The 18,332-nt window shown below is 54.7% G+C and overlaps 1 protein-coding gene across 12 annotated transcripts in view; it reads left to right on the plus strand.

The window, feature by feature from the left end:
* Papln (papilin, proteoglycan like sulfated glycoprotein) overlaps nt 1-18,332 on the plus strand; it is a 34,062-nt gene that overhangs the window by 13,096 nt on the left and 2,634 nt on the right. For 8 of the 12 annotated variants that reach the window (XM_078050473.1, XM_078050470.1, XM_078050477.1 and 5 more), the window contains 21 exons: nt 302-425; nt 880-960; nt 1,052-1,224; nt 1,336-1,462; nt 1,932-2,058; nt 2,425-2,490; nt 2,968-3,175; nt 3,755-3,937; nt 4,075-4,216; nt 8,393-8,473; nt 8,686-8,947; nt 10,025-10,127; nt 10,477-10,615; nt 11,592-12,057; nt 12,761-12,898; nt 13,092-13,216; nt 13,412-13,568; nt 14,135-14,272; nt 14,919-15,046; nt 15,148-15,256; nt 17,561-17,727. In XM_078050473.1, coding sequence (XP_077906599.1) covers nt 302-425; nt 880-960; nt 1,052-1,224; nt 1,336-1,462; nt 1,932-2,058; nt 2,425-2,490; nt 2,968-3,175; nt 3,755-3,937; nt 4,075-4,216; nt 8,393-8,473; nt 8,686-8,947; nt 10,025-10,127; nt 10,477-10,615; nt 11,592-12,057; nt 12,761-12,898; nt 13,092-13,216; nt 13,412-13,568; nt 14,135-14,272; nt 14,919-15,046; nt 15,148-15,256; nt 17,561-17,727 — 3,244 coding nt within the window. Of the gene's footprint in view, nt 1-301; nt 426-879; nt 961-1,051; nt 1,225-1,335; nt 1,463-1,931; nt 2,059-2,424; nt 2,491-2,967; nt 3,176-3,754; nt 3,938-4,074; nt 4,217-8,392; nt 8,474-8,685; nt 8,948-10,024; nt 10,128-10,476; nt 10,616-11,591; nt 12,058-12,760; nt 12,899-13,091; nt 13,217-13,411; nt 13,569-14,134; nt 14,273-14,918; nt 15,047-15,147; nt 15,257-17,560; nt 17,728-18,332 lie in introns of those variants that run through there. The other 4 variants (XM_078050475.1, XM_078050478.1, XM_078050476.1 and 1 more) reach the window with 4 other exon arrangements.

Consider the following 18,332-nt stretch of genomic DNA (forward strand, 5'->3'; position numbering starts at 1 on the left):
TGCCAGCTGGCAACTGCAGGGCATGGCTACTTTCCCAGGAGTCCCAGCAACTTGGGCTGGCCTCTGATCTGAAGAGGGCGATTGACCTGCTGGTTTGCCAAAGCCACGTTTGGGGAGCTCCCTCCAACTTGTGTGAGGAGAGGTGACCTCCAGTGGAGTTAGGGTGTAGTCACCAGAGAAAGGGAGACACCCCAGGCCAGGTGTGCTCAGCCGTCCCTGGCTTGCAACTGAGTAACTCCTGAGCTCCTCCGTCCTGCCTGGTCCGTGTCCCCTTCTGCTTTTTCATATCCCTCCCTGGCAGGTTGTCGGCTGTGACCACAAGCTAGACTCATCCAAGCAGGAGGACAAGTGTCTGCAGTGTGGGGGTGACGGCACCAGCTGCTATCCGGTCACGGGCACCTTTGATGCCAATGACCTCAGCAGAGGTAGGGGGCCCCTGTAGGGGGGTTCTGTTGCCTGCCTGGCGCTGGCCTGTCTTCCTCTCTGGACCAGGCTCCAGGCCAGGTGGCTTCATGACCACCAGTGCGTCTGTTGGGTCTCATCCTAACAGCTCCCCGTGGCTGCGGGGAGGAGACCACACTCTTAACTACTTGTCCATTCTGATCTCCTACTGTTGACACCTAGAAGCCGCTTCTCATCCCTTTCCCCCTGGTACCCACCCTGTCCCTGCTCCCTCCCCAGCCTTCCTGCCTCTCTAGCCTTCATAAAGCTTTTTCCTCTGTCAGGAACACTGACCCCCAAGCAGCCCAGCCTGCCTGTCCCCCCTCCCTTCATCTGTGCCTCTTGGCACTTGAACCCCCAAGAACAGCTCTTTCCTGGGGTCTGAGGGGTGACAGACAAAGTAGCTCAGACCCCCACCCCTGAATCTCTGCCCATCAGGCTACAACCAGATCTTCATAGTTCCCATGGGGGCGACCAGCATCCGCATCGAGGAGGCTGCTGCTAGCAGAAATTTCCTGGGTGAGGCAGCAGTTTGGGTGCTGGGTGAGTTTGGTCTGTGTGGGAGGAGCCTCTGCCCTCAGGGCTGACCCGGGCACTTGCCCCTACACAGCGGTGAAGAACGTCCGCGGTGAGTACTATCTCAACGGGCACTGGACCATCGAGGCAGCCCAGGCCCTGCCAGTGGCCAGCACCATCCTGCAGTACGAGCGGGGTGCCGAGGGGGACCTGGCCCCTGAGCGGCTCCAGGCCCGTGGTCCCACCTCAGAGCCCCTGGTCATTGAGGTGAGCAGGGACCTGGGTGGCATAGGGACTGGCACACAGCTGGGCTGGGAGTCTCAGCCTGAGGCTGGCCAGTGGGACGGCCTGACCTCAGCAGGGACCCCCCCTGCACAGCTCCTCAGCCAGGAGCCCAACCCTGGCGTGCGCTACGAGTACCACCTGCCCCTGGGCAGCCCCCAGCCAGGTGTCTTCAGCTGGAGCCACGGCTCATGGAGTGACTGCAGTGCCCAGTGTGGTGGTGGTGAGCACCCGGCCCCGTGGCCAGGGGAGGGAATGGGCCCTGGGTTCAAGGCACTGCAAGCCACACAGGTGGGCAAGTAGCAGCTCTCTCCTCAAGGCAGGGCGGAGGCAGTGAGGACTGGTAGGTGAAAAATCTCAGGTTGTGGGGTCACCTTGGGGACACTTGGGGATCTGTAGGATTCCATGCAGGACCCCAAGAGGGAGGACTTGACATTATTCCACTGGGAGTGGAGGCCAGGCCAGCAGCTGATGACCAGGTGTCAGGCTCAGCTGTCACTCTTGGCTAAGACTCTGAGCCTTGGTTTCCTCATCTGTAAATTGGGGGTGATGATCAGGCCCACCTGAGAGGGTTGTCTGATACTTAACCAGGATGACCTGTGGGTGGAGTCCAGAGCAGTGCCTGGCCCAGAGAAGGACTGTTTCCTGAGAGTTGACGGACGGCTGCCCTCCTTGGCTCTGACCCCACACAGGTCACCAGTCCCGCCTGGTGTTCTGCACCATCGACCATGAGGCCTACCCCGACCACCTGTGCCAGCGCCAGCCTCGGCCGGCTGACCGCCGCCCGTGCAATCCTCAGCCTTGCCCGCAGACCAAGCGGTGAGGCCCTTGTGGGCCCCTTCCACTCGTGGTGGGGCGAGGAACCTGGGTGGGAAGGGAGGGGGTGTCTAAGGTGCTTTTGGAGTAGAACAAAGAGGTTGGGTTGCCCAGGGCTCTGCAGAGCTGTGGCTGGGGACTCTGAGGGAGTCCACGAAGGGCCCTGAACATGAGGCCCAGGGTCCTTCTCTCCACTCTCGTATGCCCATGCAGTCCTCAGAATGTCCAGGCTGGTGGCAGCGGGCTGGGGACAGTACTGGAGGTCCCTGCCTGAGTCACAGGGGGCTTAGCTTGGCACATGCTAGGGATGAGCCAGGGGTCTGGCTAAGGGCCTGTCGGCAGCAGCAATGCCTTTGTTCGTGCACAAAGGATCTCTTACCTGCACCGGCCCGGAGCCTGGCGCCGTGCTGGGGCCCAGCGTGTGTGTGGGAACAGGTAATCTGGCCACGGGCTCCCGCAGTGCTGCCCACCGGCCTTGGTGGCAGCTATCCTTGTGAGCTGGTGGTGGGCTTGGCTTTGCATGGTGTGTGGGGGTCACCTTTCCTCTAGGGCCACACGTTGGGGAGCCATCTAAGACTTTCCCATCTAAGGTTGGACACAAAGAAACGGCCTGGCTGGGGCGCTGGGGACCTGGGGAGAAGGAAGAGGGATCTGGGGTGAGCAAGGATAGGGACGCTGAGGAGCAGTGGCCAGGCTCAGTCGTCAGGATCCCTCAGATGGCCATTGAACGGTGGGGGCATGCCTGGGAGGGCCTCCTGTGATCTTTATGCAGAGCTCTTTGTCCCCACCCTCAGGGTCCTGGATGTTCAGAGGGTGGGCAGGGCTGGAGTTGGGGTCCTCCCCACGCGTCTGCTCCTGTGTGTGAGGGCAGCTGCTCCCAGGCCAGTCTTACCCAATTCCCACCCTCACCAGCTGGAAGACAGGGCCGTGGGCGCCCTGCTCAGCCTCCTGTGGAGGTGGCTCCCAGTCCCGCTCTGTCTACTGTGTCTTGTCTGATGGGGCCGGCGGCCAGGAGGCAGCTGAGGAGGCCGCGTGTGCCGGCCTGCCCGCGAAGCCCCCGACCACACAGGCCTGCAACCTACAGCGCTGTGCAGCTTGGAGCACGGAGCCCTGGGGAGAGGTGAGGCCCCTGGCCCTGACCAGGCTGGAAACCAGAGCTGGGCCTTAGGCCTGGGCAGCAGCAGGCTGGGCTGGAGGCTTGTCCTCTGCTGTGGAAACTGAGATCCTGGGCGGGTGGCAGTGGTCTCTGAGAGGGTCAGTGAAGGGCCCTGAGCATGAGGCCTGGCACCTCATAGGTGGCTGTCTTGGAAGCTGTGACCAGGGATGACTAGAAGCAGGTTCCTGGATCCTGGTCCTGGGCTGGATGGGAAGCCTTGGCCTTGGCCTGAAGAAGCAGCTGAGCATGTAGTTTGAGGGCAGGGGAGGGGCTTCCAGGGGCTGGGGCTGCTGGTCATTACTTCAGCACCTACATATGCTCAAGTTACAAATGAAGGGAGGTGAAAAATGTCCCTTGGCCTGGTGTCAGCTGCCGAGGTCAGACTGTGTGACCTCAGGGGAGGACAGCCTCTCTGGGCCTGGGGTCAGGACACAGGCAATGGGATGAGTATGCCCTACTCATACGCCAGGCCTGGTGGGCCTCGAGCTGTCCCACCCATCAGCGCCCCCTCGGGCGGCTCTTGCTGACAGCCTGACCTTGCAGTGTTCTGTCACCTGTGGTGCCGGCATCCGGAGGCGGAGCGTTACTTGCCGGGGTGATGAGGGGTCTCTGCTCCATGCCTCTGCGTGCTCCTTGGAGGACCAGCCGCCACTCACTGAGCCCTGTGTGCGTGAAGCCTGTCCCTTCCTCAATGTCCAGGCCTGGCATGTTGGCGCCTGGGGTCTTGTGAGTGTTTGTCCTTGCCCCTACCTGCTGACCCACCTGGATCTGATGTGCACCGCGGGGTCCCTTCCCTTCCCCCTCTTCCTGTGGGTGCCCCAGCCTTAGAGTCCCTATCTTCCCACTCCCACCCTCGGCCCCAGTGCTCCAAGAGCTGCAGCTCTGGGACTCGGAGGCGACAGGTCATCTGTGCCATTGGGCCGCCCAGCCACTGTCAGAACTTGCAGCAGACAAAGCCCACGGAGGTGGAGACCTGTAACCCGCAGTCCTGCCATCTTCCTCAGGGTGAGGTCGCGGGAGGGCGGGCCCAGGACTGACCTTCCCACTCACTGCACACCCAGCTGCACTCCTGCGGGCAGCCCCCGACTGCCTTCTCTGCCTCTGTGTCTGCTGAAGCCTTTGCCCTTGCAAAGTCCATCTTTCCGCGACCTCAGAAGCCATCCCTGCTTTCCCGCACCGGGCAGCAGTGTCTTCCCCTCATCCCCACTGCCCCCAGCGTGCTTCATGTCTGTGCCACTCATGTCATGCTGCCGTGGTGGTTGGCATACATCTGCTGCTGCTGCTCTGTTTTTTGGGTACTGGGGTTGAACCCAGGGGTACTTAACCACTGAGCCACACCCCCAGCCCCGACCCCTCTTTAATATTAGAGACAAGGTCTCGCTGAGTTGCTAAGTGCTTTGCTAAGTTGCTGAGGCTTTCTTTGAACTTGTGATCCTCCTGCCTGACAGATCATCTGTGCCGTGGGGCCACCCAGCCACTGTAGGAACGTGCAGCAGGTTCCTAAGCTGCTGAGATTATAGGTGTCCTCCACCGCACAGGGGGGGGGACATATAGCTTCTTAGTCCTATTAGCTATAAGCTCTTTGAGGATGGTGTCCATGACTTCCTGTTCCTCCTTATGTCCCCTACAGAATGTACCTAGCAGGAGAGAGGTACTTGGCAATTGTTTGTTGAATGCCTGGATGCAGGGGGAAGGAAGGGCGTCCAGATACGGGCATCTGTGGAAGGAAGGGCACAGGCCAGCATTTGCTGATGTGCAGATGGGACATTGAGGAATGGGGTGGGTTGTAGCTGAGCTGAAGGGGAGGATATGGTAGAAGTGCTAGTGATCGGAACTATAGGGACCTTGAGGTGGGGACGACAGGGTGCCAGTGGAGGTGTATGGCAGGGGGCCAAAGAACCATGAGTCCACAGCAGAGAATTTTATTCGCTCTGGGCTGACCAGTTGTATGGCCCTCAGCAAGCACTCTCCTCTGATAGTGCAGGCTGTGGTGGGTCCCAGGTAAATGGCAGTGGTGTTAGTGAGCCTCGGTGGGCAGGCCTAGCCACAGTGACCATCTGGAGGGTCCTCAGGGCCAGACCTTGGGCCTGGATTCTGGCCTCACCAGCAGGAAAGCACTTGGGACCCAGGTGTGGGTCTCTGGGTGGAGCTACTCTGCTGTCCAGGGCCCTGATGGCTTCCTGGAAGAGGCAGTCTTGAGCCTGCGCCAGGGACAAGTAGGGGTCACATAGTAAAGCAGGAAAGGTCGTCTCGGGCCAGGCTGAGAGGGAAGAGAATTCAATACATTGCTGTTTTTATAACTATAAAATAATGTTTGTTCAGTGTGAAAGTTTTGGAAAAATTAGAAAGTAGTATGTAAAGAATTGAAATTGCCTTGAACTCCATCCATTCATGGGATTCGTCTTGAAGGTATTTCCCTGAAATGTGTACGTAATTTCGATTCCGATTCTGCCCCGTCATTCTATTCTCTCGGTGGACATTTTCCAGCTTCATGATCTCTAGGACTTCCACAGAAGTTCACAGGGTGATCATTTAGAATCTAAGTGGTTTTTGGTGTTTGGGGTAATTAATACCCTAGAGCCTACTGGTGTGTGTCAGAGGGAAGGGGAGTGGTTTGGGGCTGTCCCTTGGGGAGACCCACTGAGGGTGAGGTGTCCAAGTGCCCTCTGCTTCCTCTTCTTTCTAGGCCCTAGAGCAGTACTCTCCACAGGAAGTAGAATCTAAGCCATGCATATCAGTTCAGATTTTCTAGAGCCCCATTAGAAAAGCAAAAGGTGGCCTGAGAGTGAAGTTCAGGAGTAGAGCATATGCCCGGCTTGTATGCAGCCCTGGATTCTGTCTTCAGGGCTGCAAGGGGGGGAAAAAAAAAGTAAAAACAGATGAATTTATATTTAAGAATATATTTTATTTTCTGGGTATTGTAGTACATTCCTGTAATTCCAGATATTCAGGAGACTGAGGCCGTAGGACTGCAAGTTCAAGGCCAGCCTAGGCAACTTAGTGAAACCCTGGCTCAAAATAAACATTTTAAAAAGGGCTGGGAGGGGTGGGGATATAGCTCAGTTGTAAAGTGCCTGTCTGGTGTGCCCAAGGCCCTGGGTTCAATCCCCAGCAACACACACACACACACACACACACACACACACGGGCTGGGGATTCAGCTCAATGATAGAGTGCCCCTGGGTTTAATTTCCAACCGCAAAACAAAAAATATATTTTATTCAATCCAATATAAATATTTTCAGTATGTATTCAGCATTTTTTTGGGGGAGGGTACTGTAGATTGACCCCAGGGGCACTTTACCACTAAGCTACATCTCTGATTCTTTTTCTTTTTTGAGATAAGGTCTTGCTAAGTATGCCTGGCTCAACATAAAAATGTTTGAGAGTTTGCATATTTTCTCTCTCTCTCTCTCTCTCTCTCTCCCCCTCCCTCCCTCCCTCCCCCCCCCTCCCTCCCTCCCCAGTACAGGGATTGACCTCAGGGCCTTGTGCTCTACCACTGAGATGCACTCTAGCCTTTGTATTCTCTTTTACAAAATTAAAACCTGTCTTCAAAATTTAATGCATAATTTATACTTACGGCTCCTATTAATTCAGATGCTAAATTTTCACCAGAATACTTACTATAAAACTAGATTTCATGAAATTTGGAGCCCAAGTTATTACAAACATACTTAGGTGTTTTTCAATAAGTGAATCAATATTGATTTTAAAATTTAGTTGTTTGTAATTAAATGAAATTGAAGACCCAGGTCCTCCATCACTTAGCCACATTTCAAGTACCCAGTAGCTGTGAGACCAGGAGGGTCCTCAGCCCTGGGGATGAGGTGATGCTCTTAGGGCTGGATGGATGCCGAGGGCTTCAGGCTTGGGACTCGAAAGACCCAGGGGAGACATTGACTGGAGCTAGAGGGAGTCACTATGAAATTTGAGAGGATCAGACGGAAGTGGAGACAGATGAGAAGATGCAGGCATCTCTGGGAGCAGACTGCAGGAATTCATGCACTAGAAAGAGCTCTGGGACCTTTCATGCATGAGGCCCTGGGTTCCATCACCAGCACTGTTTAAAACAAAGAAAAATGGTGGGAATGAAGGGCAGGTGTGGCCCATGAGGGCTTGCTGCCCAGGGCCTGGACTGAGCTAAGCCTACAGAGGTGGAAGAGACGTATGAGGGGAAGCCAGAGGGCAGGACAGGCTTGGCACAGATGCCTTTAAATTTGAGGTGACCAAGGGACAATGGATAGAGATTCCAAGGTTGTGAACACAGGGCCAGAGAGATGGTGGGCACTTGTCTGTGGGAGATGCAGATATGGGAAAAACTGTAAATCGGCCTCATCCCAGGTTCTGACCTGGCTATGTTAGGAAATAAAATTAAGGATCTTACTGCACACCTCTTGGTATCTTCCAATCCTAAATTACTATTTTCAATGTTCCCAGGGACTGGAAGCTCTATCCATGTAGAAAGGGAATATTCACTTATCTATTCTAATTACTCTGTTACATAGTAACATGCTTACTGTAGAAAATTAGAAAAAAATCTGTACCGTGAGCAGCCACATACCCATCATCTAACTTGTACATTTAGATGTTTTTCATATTTTTTTAATATGGAATTTTAAAAACTGAGGTCAAACTTATATAATATACGGTTAACTCTTTTATTGTATGTTTGGTGATGTTAATGTTATTTTTTTAGCCTTTTTTGCATATAGACATCCTAGTGGGGCCAAGTGTTATCTCATTGTGGTTTTTATTTGCATTTTTTTTTATTATGCTGGGGGATTGAACATAGGGCCTTATGCATGCGAGGCAAGCACTCTACCAACTGAACTATGTCCCCAGCACTGCAGTTTCTTAATGACAAGCAATGATGAAGATCTTTTTATATGCTTGACTATTTGTGTATGTTTAGAGAAATGTCTAAGTTCTTTGTTCATTTTAAAAATTGGATTATTTATCTTTTCATTGTTCCGTTTTTTGTGTGTGTGTGTGTGTGTGTAGGGGGGAGGTTCAAACCCAGAGCTTTAAGCATGCTTTACCACTGAGCTACACCCCCAGCCCAATTAAAAAAAAAAATCTACCATATTTTGCTTTATGTGGTGGGGATGCTAATTTTGTATTTGGCTCTTCTTTTTGCTGGATCCTGCCCTCTACACTCATTGTGTTGGTTCCGTGCAGAGGTCCCCAGTGTGCAGAACTTGCATGCTGGTCCCAGGGACTCCTGGATGCCTTTGGGTCCTCAGGAAGCTCCAGCCTCAGGTGAGAAGCTGGGCCTCGGCTGCCTACCCAGGGCTTCTCATCTTTATGTCTGAGTAGGTGGTACCTGGAGGTAGAAGTCAAGGGTGGGGATGTACCAATGGCTGAGAGGAGTGGTTTAGGGGAAACGGAGGAGAGTAGGTTAGATGTGGACATGAATGGAGGGAGAGGAGCCAGGTGGACACATCAGTGTGGCTTTTGCTTTGCCTTTATAGACTCCAGAGACCAGCGATGGGCTGCTCAGGAACGGCCCTGGCTCCAGAGCAATCCCAGGAGGGACCAGGGCCTCCAACTGTCAGCCCTGGGCCCAGCCCCCTCTCTGCAGCAGTCCCCCCACTGGCTGCCCCCAAGGTCTGGCTCAGGGACTAGTGACTGCAGATACAGTCCCCATGGGTGCTGCCCAGATGGCCATACAGCATCTCTTGGGCCACAGTGGCAAGGCTGTCCTGGGACTGGGGCCTTGTGTCAGCAGAGCAGGTAGGTGCTGGGGACAGTTCTTCTTCTTCACCAGGTTGAAAAAAAAAAAAAGAAAAAAGAAAAAGGGATGGGGAGGGGGTTGCAGGGCTCAGGATTAGGACTCCCAGGGTTTTGTCTCTGAGCTGCCCTGATTGTGCAATCCTGGGGCCTTGGCTTTGGAGCTGGGGTACAACTTCCTGTTTTCCCTGCTGAAATCAGCCTGTGGAGAGGAAGCCAGAGGCTTGGAGAGGGCGGAGGGATGATTCTGGCTCTAGATCTGGACCTAGCTCTCTCTAGATCCAAGTCAGGCACAGGGAAGCTGGACCAAAGCTGACCCGTTCCCAACACCCCCACCCACTCCAGCCTGGCAGAGAAGGGCTGAGCCATTCCAACCTCTGCCAAATTCCCTGGGGCTGGTTTTTCTCCTTCCAAGGCTTGCCCTGGGCAGATGCCCCTCAGGGCCTGGGGTGGAAGGGCCCAGGTTTTGGGGTCAGTAGCCTGGGGATGATTGTCAGCCCAGCCACTTACTAGCTGTGCCATGGGTGAGTTAAAGCAAGTTATTTAATCTCTGATCTTGGCCTCCTCTTCTGAGAACTGGGAACAACGGTGGCCACTTGGTAGGGATTGATGTGAAGGTGAAATAGGTTAACAATTGGCACAGAGACAGTGCTTCACCACATTTCTTTCACCTTGCTTCCCAACACCTGGTTGGTGGAGGTGAGATAAATGGTGGGCTCCTTTTAACCCCCCTTTTTGCCATCTGCTATTGTTTTGTAAAAGCTCCTTGGGAGCCTGCTATTTTGACAGGCTTGGATGAATTCCCCTTCTTAATTCATGGTAGGGTGTGTGAATCAAGTATCAGTGTTCAGGGCTGCAGCCTGTGCTTACTGTAGCCCTCGCGGGCAGCCGCAAGGTGGCAGTGGACATGGGCAGAGGCAGGGGCACATGGAGTGGTATGCTCTTCCACCAGGGGTCTTACCCTCCATACGGGGAGCCTCAGAACCTGCCTCCTGTGGTGCTGGAAGGTGAGGCATGAGGGTCCCTGGAAGGCCGGGGTCAGGGCTGGGCACTGAGGGGTGCTGTGTGCTGTCTGCCTAGGTACGGATGCTGTCCTGATGGGGTGTCTGTGGCGGAGGGGCCCCAGCAGGCTGGCTGCGCAAGATCTGGGAGCAGACCAGGGTCCCAGGCAGTGTCTTCCACGGTAAGCATCTGGGTCCTGTGAGAGAGGTACCAAGCTTGTCCCTGGTTTTCTCAGTGCTACTTGTCCCAGGATTTTTCCAGCTTTGACCTTGGAACAGGAAAGTTCCAGCAAGTTGGCTGGCCTGGGCCATCTGTTTGGGGGCACCTGGCTTCAGAGATGGGCCTGGCTTATGGTTGGAGCTTCATTCCACATCCTCCTGGCCTCTGGTCACCCCTATCACTGAGGCTATGACCCTCAGACTTATGGTCCTGTCTCTTCCTGGTTCCTGCTGCCCTTCCCCAGGCAGCCCAGGGTCCTCACCAAGAGCCAGATGTGTTTTCAGCCTCTCAATCCTGGGCTTTCTCTCCAGATTCCTGAGGCCCATAGACCGCAGGCCCAGCAGAATGAGCCCAGTGAGTGCCGGGGCTCCCAGTTTGGCTGCTGCTATGACAATGTCGCCTCTGCAACTGGCCCCCTTGGGGAGGGCTGCGCAGGCCAGCCCAGATATGGTGAGTGGACACACTCTTCTCGTCCTTCCCAGGAGGTGGCCTCTAGTCGCACTGTGTCCTGCACTCCCACCCCCCACCCAGTGACAGAGACCCGCCCGTCAGCTCATCCATTCCTCCCACAAATTCCCGAGTGCCTACTAGAGGCCAGGCCAGAAAACGGTGCCAGACTGTTCTTGGATCCAAGATTGTACTTGAGGCCTTCTGGCAGCTTTGGGAGTTAGAGAAAGTGGCAAGGAGGGATCCTGAGAAAAGAGAGGGCCCATGTTGTGCCTGGGAGTCAGCCTCGTCCTGAAGTGGAGACAGTGTCAGGGTGAGCAGAGCCGGGAAGGGCAGGAGTGGCCTTATCTTGCTTGGGACGTGGATGGGGCAGTGGGACAGTCTTGGAGAGAGTGCTGGGGCCTGGGGGGGGGGTCATTGAGGCTGGAGCACGGGATGCATGGGTAGAGCTGCCAGGGACCACTATGCAGATATCAGAAGTCAGATAGGCTGGTGGTCAGGGTTTTACAGGAAGCCAGACACCTAGATGGGTGGCCATGGTCACATCTGAAAGTTGAGGTGGAGCAGGCCCTGCTGGCCAGGAGGGCTGTTAGAATGGGCGGGCTGGCAGCGGGGGGCAGGTTTGAAGGCTGGTGTAGACTCCTGGGGACAAAGGTGGGCTCTTTGCTGGGTATTGTCACAGACCCACCAGGGTGGGCACGGTAAGGTTAAGCTCTAGCTGGGGTGTCCAGTTTGGGAGGAACAAGAGGGACCTGGCCGAAGGAGCTGACAGCTGGCTGGGGCCTAGCTTACGGCAAGTCTGGGCAGTGGACATTCTCAAGTATTTTGTGTTCCCAAGGCCTGGTCAGTGGCCCAGGCAGGATTATAGTCACACTCCACAAACAGAGAAAGATATGGTTCCCAAGTCTGAGGCTGAGGGGATGGTGGGTGCAGCTTTCATTGTCCACTTGGGTGACCTGTCTCACCCCTTCCCTTCCAGCCTACCCTGTGCGGTGCCTGCTGCCCAGTGCCCTTGGCTCCTGTGCAGACTGGGCTGCCCGCTGGTACTTTGTTCCATCTGTGGGCCAGTGTAACCGCTTCTGGTATGGTGGCTGTCATGGCAATGCCAATAACTTTGCATCGGAGCAGGAGTGTATGAGTAGCTGTCGGGGGCCTCAACATGGACCCCACCATCCTGAGCCTGGGGTCTCTGGCCAGAGCACACACACAGATGGTGGCGGCAGCAGTCCCGGAGGCTCCCAGGAGCCTGGTCTGAACAGGACAGGAGCTACTGCTCCAAGACTGCCCTTGCCTTCTGGCGGCCTCTGGTGGAGAGAACAAGAGCTTGGCCCTGGGAAGGCCACCTTTGGAGACCTGCCTGGGGGCCAGGAGCTTGGTTCCAGGACCCCTGGACTAGGTGGAAATGCCAGACAGCCAGCGCCACCCTCCCACGGTTCTTCCTACAGGTGAGGCCCACCTTCCCAAGGGAGGAGGATAGAGTGCCCAGGCCAGGCAGAGCTGGCTCCTCTTCCGTCCCTAACTTCTGATCGCCACCTGTAACTTCCTTTCTATGGGTGGGGAAGCTGAGGCTTCAGAGACCCCATGAGACCTTGATGTAGACTCCAGCTTCTGGGTTCTCTGTCAGCTCTTGCTGGTATCTAGGGCCTGTCTAGCTAGAAAATGTTGCTGGCTTCAAGTCACCCAGCTTCTCTGGGCCTCAGTTTCTTGACCTGTAACATGGTGATGTTATTTCCTGCCCTGAATTTCTCCTGGAGATTTGGTGTGGGTTCCATTCATTATTATTCTTGGGACTGGGTTATCATTAATAAGGGATTTGAAAAAAATGAAAAAACAAAACTTACAGGCCATAGGGTCAAGCATGTAGTCCGGCCACCTATGTGAATCTTATGTGGGGGTCACTCCTCAGCCTCCTCTCAGCCCCTGAGTTTCATGTGCCTTGTTGCTCTTGAAAGAGCAGGTTTAGAGGCAGCGCCTGGGCATGGTGGGCAGGTGGGAGGGGCTGGAGTCCTGAGTCCCTGGGGTGCTGGAGTTGGCTTCCCTTGAGACTCTCTGGCCCAAGTGTCTGTGACAAGCTGTTTGTTCTGGTGCCCAAGAGGTGGTCCCTGGCCCTGATGCCAGGGGGCAGAGCGTCACCTCTCACTTCTTCAGGATTAGCTTGGCAGGTTCGCAGCCCTTCCTGGTGCAGGCAGCCCTGGGGCAGATGGTGCAGCTTTTGTGTCCCAGCAACACCTCCCCGGAACCACAGGGTGGGTGGCAGAAAGATGGCCATCTTATCTCCTCTGACAGGTATGTTGAACAGGGACAGTCCTGTTTGTGTCTTTCCCCACAGTAGCCCCTCTGAGCTTCCCTGGGACAGAGGTAAGTGGGCTCAGGAGTGCTCTGCGGAGCTGGGACCCACTCTGGGAGCAGCACTGGGGCCTGAGGGAGAACTCATTGCCCTCAGGAGCCCTGAGCTCACATCGTCCCTCTTTCAATTCAGGCACCAGTTGCAGTCTGATGGCTCCCTGGTCATCAGCTCCCTGCAGGCAGAGGATGCTGGCATCTATAGCTGTGGTGGCCACAGCCCAGGCAGTGACACCCAGAAGATCCAGCTTCGTCTCACAGGTGTCATAGGCCCCAGAGTGGGACTGGATGGGAGGGCCTGTGCTAGGGCTGTTCCCACCTTAGAGGGGCCTGAAGTGCTTCCATGGGTCAGCTTCTCCTGACGGCAGGAACCACACTGTGGCTCTCGTTTCTCCACCCTTCCTTCCTTTCCCTTCTTTCCCAGCTCACACCTTGCTTCTCCTAACCTCATGACAGGGGAGGACATGGTGGTGCTGTCTGAGACTGAGCTGAGGCAAAACTTTCCTCAGACCAGGGACCCAGTCCAGGACCACAGTTCTCAGGACTTCAGCCCGAGGAGGGATGCGGGGGGCCTGGGGGCTGTCTCCTCCTCACACCCACGGCCTGCAGCCAGGTAACAACTCGTCAGTGCCATCTTGCTCTCAGTCTCTCCCACCTGAGGGCAGGGACCATGGACTCTGTGGGTGAGAGAAGGGAAAGGTATATGTTGTAACCAGGCCGTGCTGGCTCCTGCATGGGGCTTTGCAAGGTGAGGATGAGAAACGTGGCTCTTTGAGCTGGACCTCGTGGAGAGGAAGGGAAGCCCTTGCCTGTAAGCAGCTCTACAGGCCTGGGATGAAGGGAAGGGAAGGTAGCCAGAGCTAGAGGGCCCAGCCAGCTTGGAGGAAGAAGGCCTTGAGTCTTGGTTCAGTTTATGGAGGGTGTGTGGAAGGCTGATGGGGTGCCCAAGTCAAGGCCCTGGTAGCAAATGTGTAGGGTGGGGAGAAGACAGGGAGGTGGTGGGTATGTTTAACCAGCCACGGGCTAAACGAACCCGTTAGTTACTGTGTCCTGAGCAGAACACAGAGGTGATTGTAGGAAGCTGAATCTGGCTGGAGAGGAAGCTCACGTGGAGGCCCCATGGGAGTCAGGGAGGCAGCGGCAAGGGACTCTCATGGCTGTGGGTGGCTTGTTTCGTAGGCTGCATCTGGACCGGACACAGCCTGCTGTGGTGGATGCCAATCCGGGTCAGCGAATCCGGTTGCCCTGCCATGCTGAAGGCTTCCCTCCCCCGACCATCGAGTGGCAGAGACATGGGCAGCCCCTCTCCTCTCCCAGGTTCACCCGTCTCCTCCCTGCCTTCCTGTTCTGCCCAGCCCACCCCATCCTGTGGAGGCCCGAGCAGGACTCCTGGGCTCTTTGAGAGATGGATCTGGGAGTGCAGGGCTCCTGGGGTGGGCCAATATTTGGGTCACTGGGTCTTTCCAGAGTGTGGTTGGTGGATAGAAATAAGAAGTGGGCTAACATGGGCAATGGCTGAGGAAGGAAATGGAGTCCGAACCCAGTTCTGATCACTTGCTAGCATTTATTGAGCACTTAGTGAGCTTTTCTCTCATATAAGCTTCAAAGGAGCCATACTGAGGCAGGTGCTCTTTTCTCTCCATTGTGCATATGGAGCTTAACATCACATAGCTCATAAGTGGTAGAACCAGTGTTAGAGCCTACTCGAGAATGGCAAAGTCTAGAAACCCAAACCAGAATTATATCTGAAAACTTGAAGAGATTTATTGTGAGGCTAAAAGCCAGGTATATTTGCAGTGAAGTGCTGGCAGCAGGAGGTAGTGAGGGCCTGAGGCCTATTGGCTCTTTGGTAGACCTCGGTTGACAGTAGGGGCCACTCAACCTCTGATCCCAGTCACCGTCTCTCCCTCACCCCCCTCCTGACCCCTGGAGCTGGAGCCAACCCATTGTACTTGGTCTCCAGACACCAGCTCCAGCCTGATGGTTCTCTGGTCATCAGTGGAGTGGCTATGGAAGATGGTGGCTTCTACACTTGTATAGCTTTCAATGGACAGAACCGAGACCAGCGCTGGGTCCAGCTCAGAGTTCTGGGTAAGATGGCAGTTCTGAGTGGGGCCAATGGCCTTTGAGGTCATGTGGCATGGTGGGGCCAGAACTGGATAGTGTTTGACAGTGTCTCCTCCTGTGCCCAGGGGAGCTGACAATCACAGAGTTACCCACTACTGTGACAGTGCCAGAGGGTGACACAGCCAGACTGGTGTGTGTGGTGGCAGGAGAGAGTGTGAACATCAGATGGTCCAGGTAAAGCTCTATTCCAGAAAGTCCCTGCCCTTACAACCTCAGGTGTGGGAGGTCTACCTCTCTGCCAGGGCCATTGCTGTCACCACTGCCTCTGTACCTAGCTCCATCCCTCCACCAGGCCTTGTGCTGGGGTGGGGGTACAGTACCCTCATCCTACACGAGGAGGCCCTGTGGGACAGCTTGCTTTTCCACTGGTTAGGCTATAACAGGGTTTCTTAAGCTAAGTATCATTGACATTTGGACCAGATAAGTTTGGTTCAGTCCTATGCATTTCAGGATATTTAGCAGCAGCCAGGATGTCTACCTACTAGCTGCCAGTAGCCCATGTCCAGGTTGTGACAATAGAAAATATCTTCAGGCCGAATGCAGTGGCAGACACCTGTAATCCCAGTGGATTGGAAGGCTGAGACAGGAGGATATTGAGTTTAAAGCCAGCCTCAGCAAAAGCGAGGCACTAAGCAGCTCAGTGACATCCTGTCTTTAAATAAAATGTAAAGTAGGGCTGGGGATGTGGCTCAGTGGTGGAGTGCTCCTGAATTTAATCCCCGGTACTCCTCTCCACCCCCAAAATGTCTCCAGACATTGCCACATTCCCCTGGGTGGCCAAATCACCACCACTGTGCTGCATTCAACTCTGGGGAACTTCTGTGGTCTTTTATTCCAGATCAATGTCTTTTGTTCATTTAACAAACCCCTACCCCAGTCCCTGGAATATGTCAGGATTATGTTGGGTTCTGGGGATTCTGGGGTCATTTAAGCCCTAGGGCACTCCCCAGCAAGAGCTGGCTCTGTGTCCCAGGAGCTCCCAAAGAGGAGTCCCAAGTGCTATCTGTGCACAGAGGAGATGAGGCTGCTTTTGGTCTGGAGGAGTCAAAGAAGGGGAGGCTGGGGAGGTGATTCTGGCTGGCTGGGCCTTAAGGCTAAGGAAGGGAAGGCTGTTCTCGGTGGGGGAGGCAGCAAGTACCAAAGGTAAGTATTTTAGGAAGGATGCTAGAATGGGAATGGGCTGTACACAGGTGGGCGAATTGATGGGGTCATAAAGCTCAGCTGCCTCCAGAGTGGCCTTGGTTTCAGTGGCTTCAGTGTTAGTGTCCCCTATGGCACAGCTATCTAACCTGGCTGTCTCCACCTGTTCATTGCTCTCCTCAGATCCAGCCCCTGTTCCAGGAACACTGGCCTGGTTAAGGCCACCAATCCCCTCCTCGTTCCCCTTACCACAGAACCATCTCAGTCCTACATGACCTGCAGCAGTGTTGTTCTGCTGACCACTCACTCCTTGAAATGCCCCTTCCCTGGCTCCAGGAAGCCAATCTGTCCTTGGTGGTCTTACTGTGACTTTACCTTGGACAGCCTTGGAGAGGCACACTTCCTGGGGCCACCACCTCCTGCTGCTACACATCTGGGTTTGGACTCTATTGAGCTCCAGACCTCAACTGACACATCCTGGTATCTCACTGCACACATATTCAAAATGGTGGAACATGACTTTAACACTCACTCCCCCCCGCCTTGCCCTGGGTCTCCCCAGGTTGGAGGGACATCACCATCACCCAGTAATGCAAGTCTGATTGCTTCCTCTCCCCTGCCTCCCACATCTGACCTTCATCCCAATCCTCTATTTTTCTGCTTTCGTCGTCTACCCAGTGTGCACCAAGGCAGCGTCTGCTTCCCTGGATGCCCTTTTCCAGGCCAGCCCATCAGTTCCACATCTCTCCATCACCCCCAGGACCCTGCTGACTAGTTTCTGTCCCCTGCCACCTTGCAGTGTATACTTCCTCCTGCATTCCCTCTTCCTTGCTGTGGCTGTGGCGTTCCTTCCTTCAGGGGAGTCTCCTTAGTCTCCCTCTTAATTTTGTGTGTGGAGTGCTAGGGATTGAACCCAGGGACTTAGGCATGCCAGCTGAGTGCTCTACATCCCAGCCTTGGTTTTCCTCTTGGTTGGCCAGAAGCTGAACAACTGGGACACCCGGGGCAGAGAGTGCTCGTGCTCTGTGGGCTTATCCAGCACAGAGAAAAGCCCGAGTACGATTCCTTTGTGAACAGAGGTGAATCTAGAGTTACTTAGATCAGCATGCTTACTTTGTGTTTACCTTACTTGTGAAATTTTGTGTTGGTAATAGTCTCCTACCTTTTTGGTATGCCTATTCCCTCTCTTCCTTGAGACAAGGGTCATCTGCTTACCCTCAAGGGGAGGATTGGCTCTAGAATGGCCACACACCTTTGATTCCCTCCTCCTCCCATTTTCCACTCTTCTAGGGCCTGAAGGAGGCCCTGGACAGCTCACCAGTGTCCTTTCCCCTGTAGGAATGGACTGCCAGTGCAGGCCGATGGCCACCGTGTGCACCAGTCCCCAGATGGCACACTACTGATCCACAACTTGCGGGCCATGGATGAGGGCTCTTACACATGCAGTGCCTACCGCGGGAGCCAGGCAGTCAGCCGTAGCACAGAGGTGAAGGTGGCCCCAGCAGGTAAGAACGCATGCCTACCAGGGTGGGAGGGCATTTACTCACTGTTGGGGCCTGGCTGGTTGTAAGCTGAAGAAGGGTGCAGGCTCAGCAGTGTGGGGGACTCTATTCAAATGCTGACTTACTCTGCCTGTTTCTGGTAGTGTGACTCTGCAAAGGCTTCACCCTGTGCAGTGGGTGGCCTCACCCCTTGAAGCCAGGTGAAAGGAAGTAGGCAGCACGCCTGCTGCACACTGCTTATGACCTCTTTAGGCATTGTCATTTAGACTTGCCACTTTTATTCAGAAAAATGATTGGAATTTTGTTTTAATACTTATGGTCCATAGGCCACTAAAATCTGTCCATTCTAGTCAGTGTGGCAGAAAGCGGTCCAATGACTAAAAGGGGCCTCTTTGGCCATTTGAGCACATAACCCTGCCCTCTCCTTTCTGGGTTATCATCACTCTACAAATGAGATTGGTACCTGGAGAGATTAAGGGATGTTTCTACTAGTCACACAGCAGATTAGTGGCCCAATTGGGACTAGAGCTCTGGTTTTATGACTCCTCATGGTTAATCTTTTTTCTTTTCCCTGAACGATTACACCTGTAACAAAGTGTAATTATTCA

This window comes from Ictidomys tridecemlineatus, chromosome 5 (genome assembly GCF_052094955.1).
Source record: "Ictidomys tridecemlineatus isolate mIctTri1 chromosome 5, mIctTri1.hap1, whole genome shotgun sequence".
Classification (NCBI taxonomy): Eukaryota; Metazoa; Chordata; class Mammalia; order Rodentia; family Sciuridae; genus Ictidomys; species Ictidomys tridecemlineatus.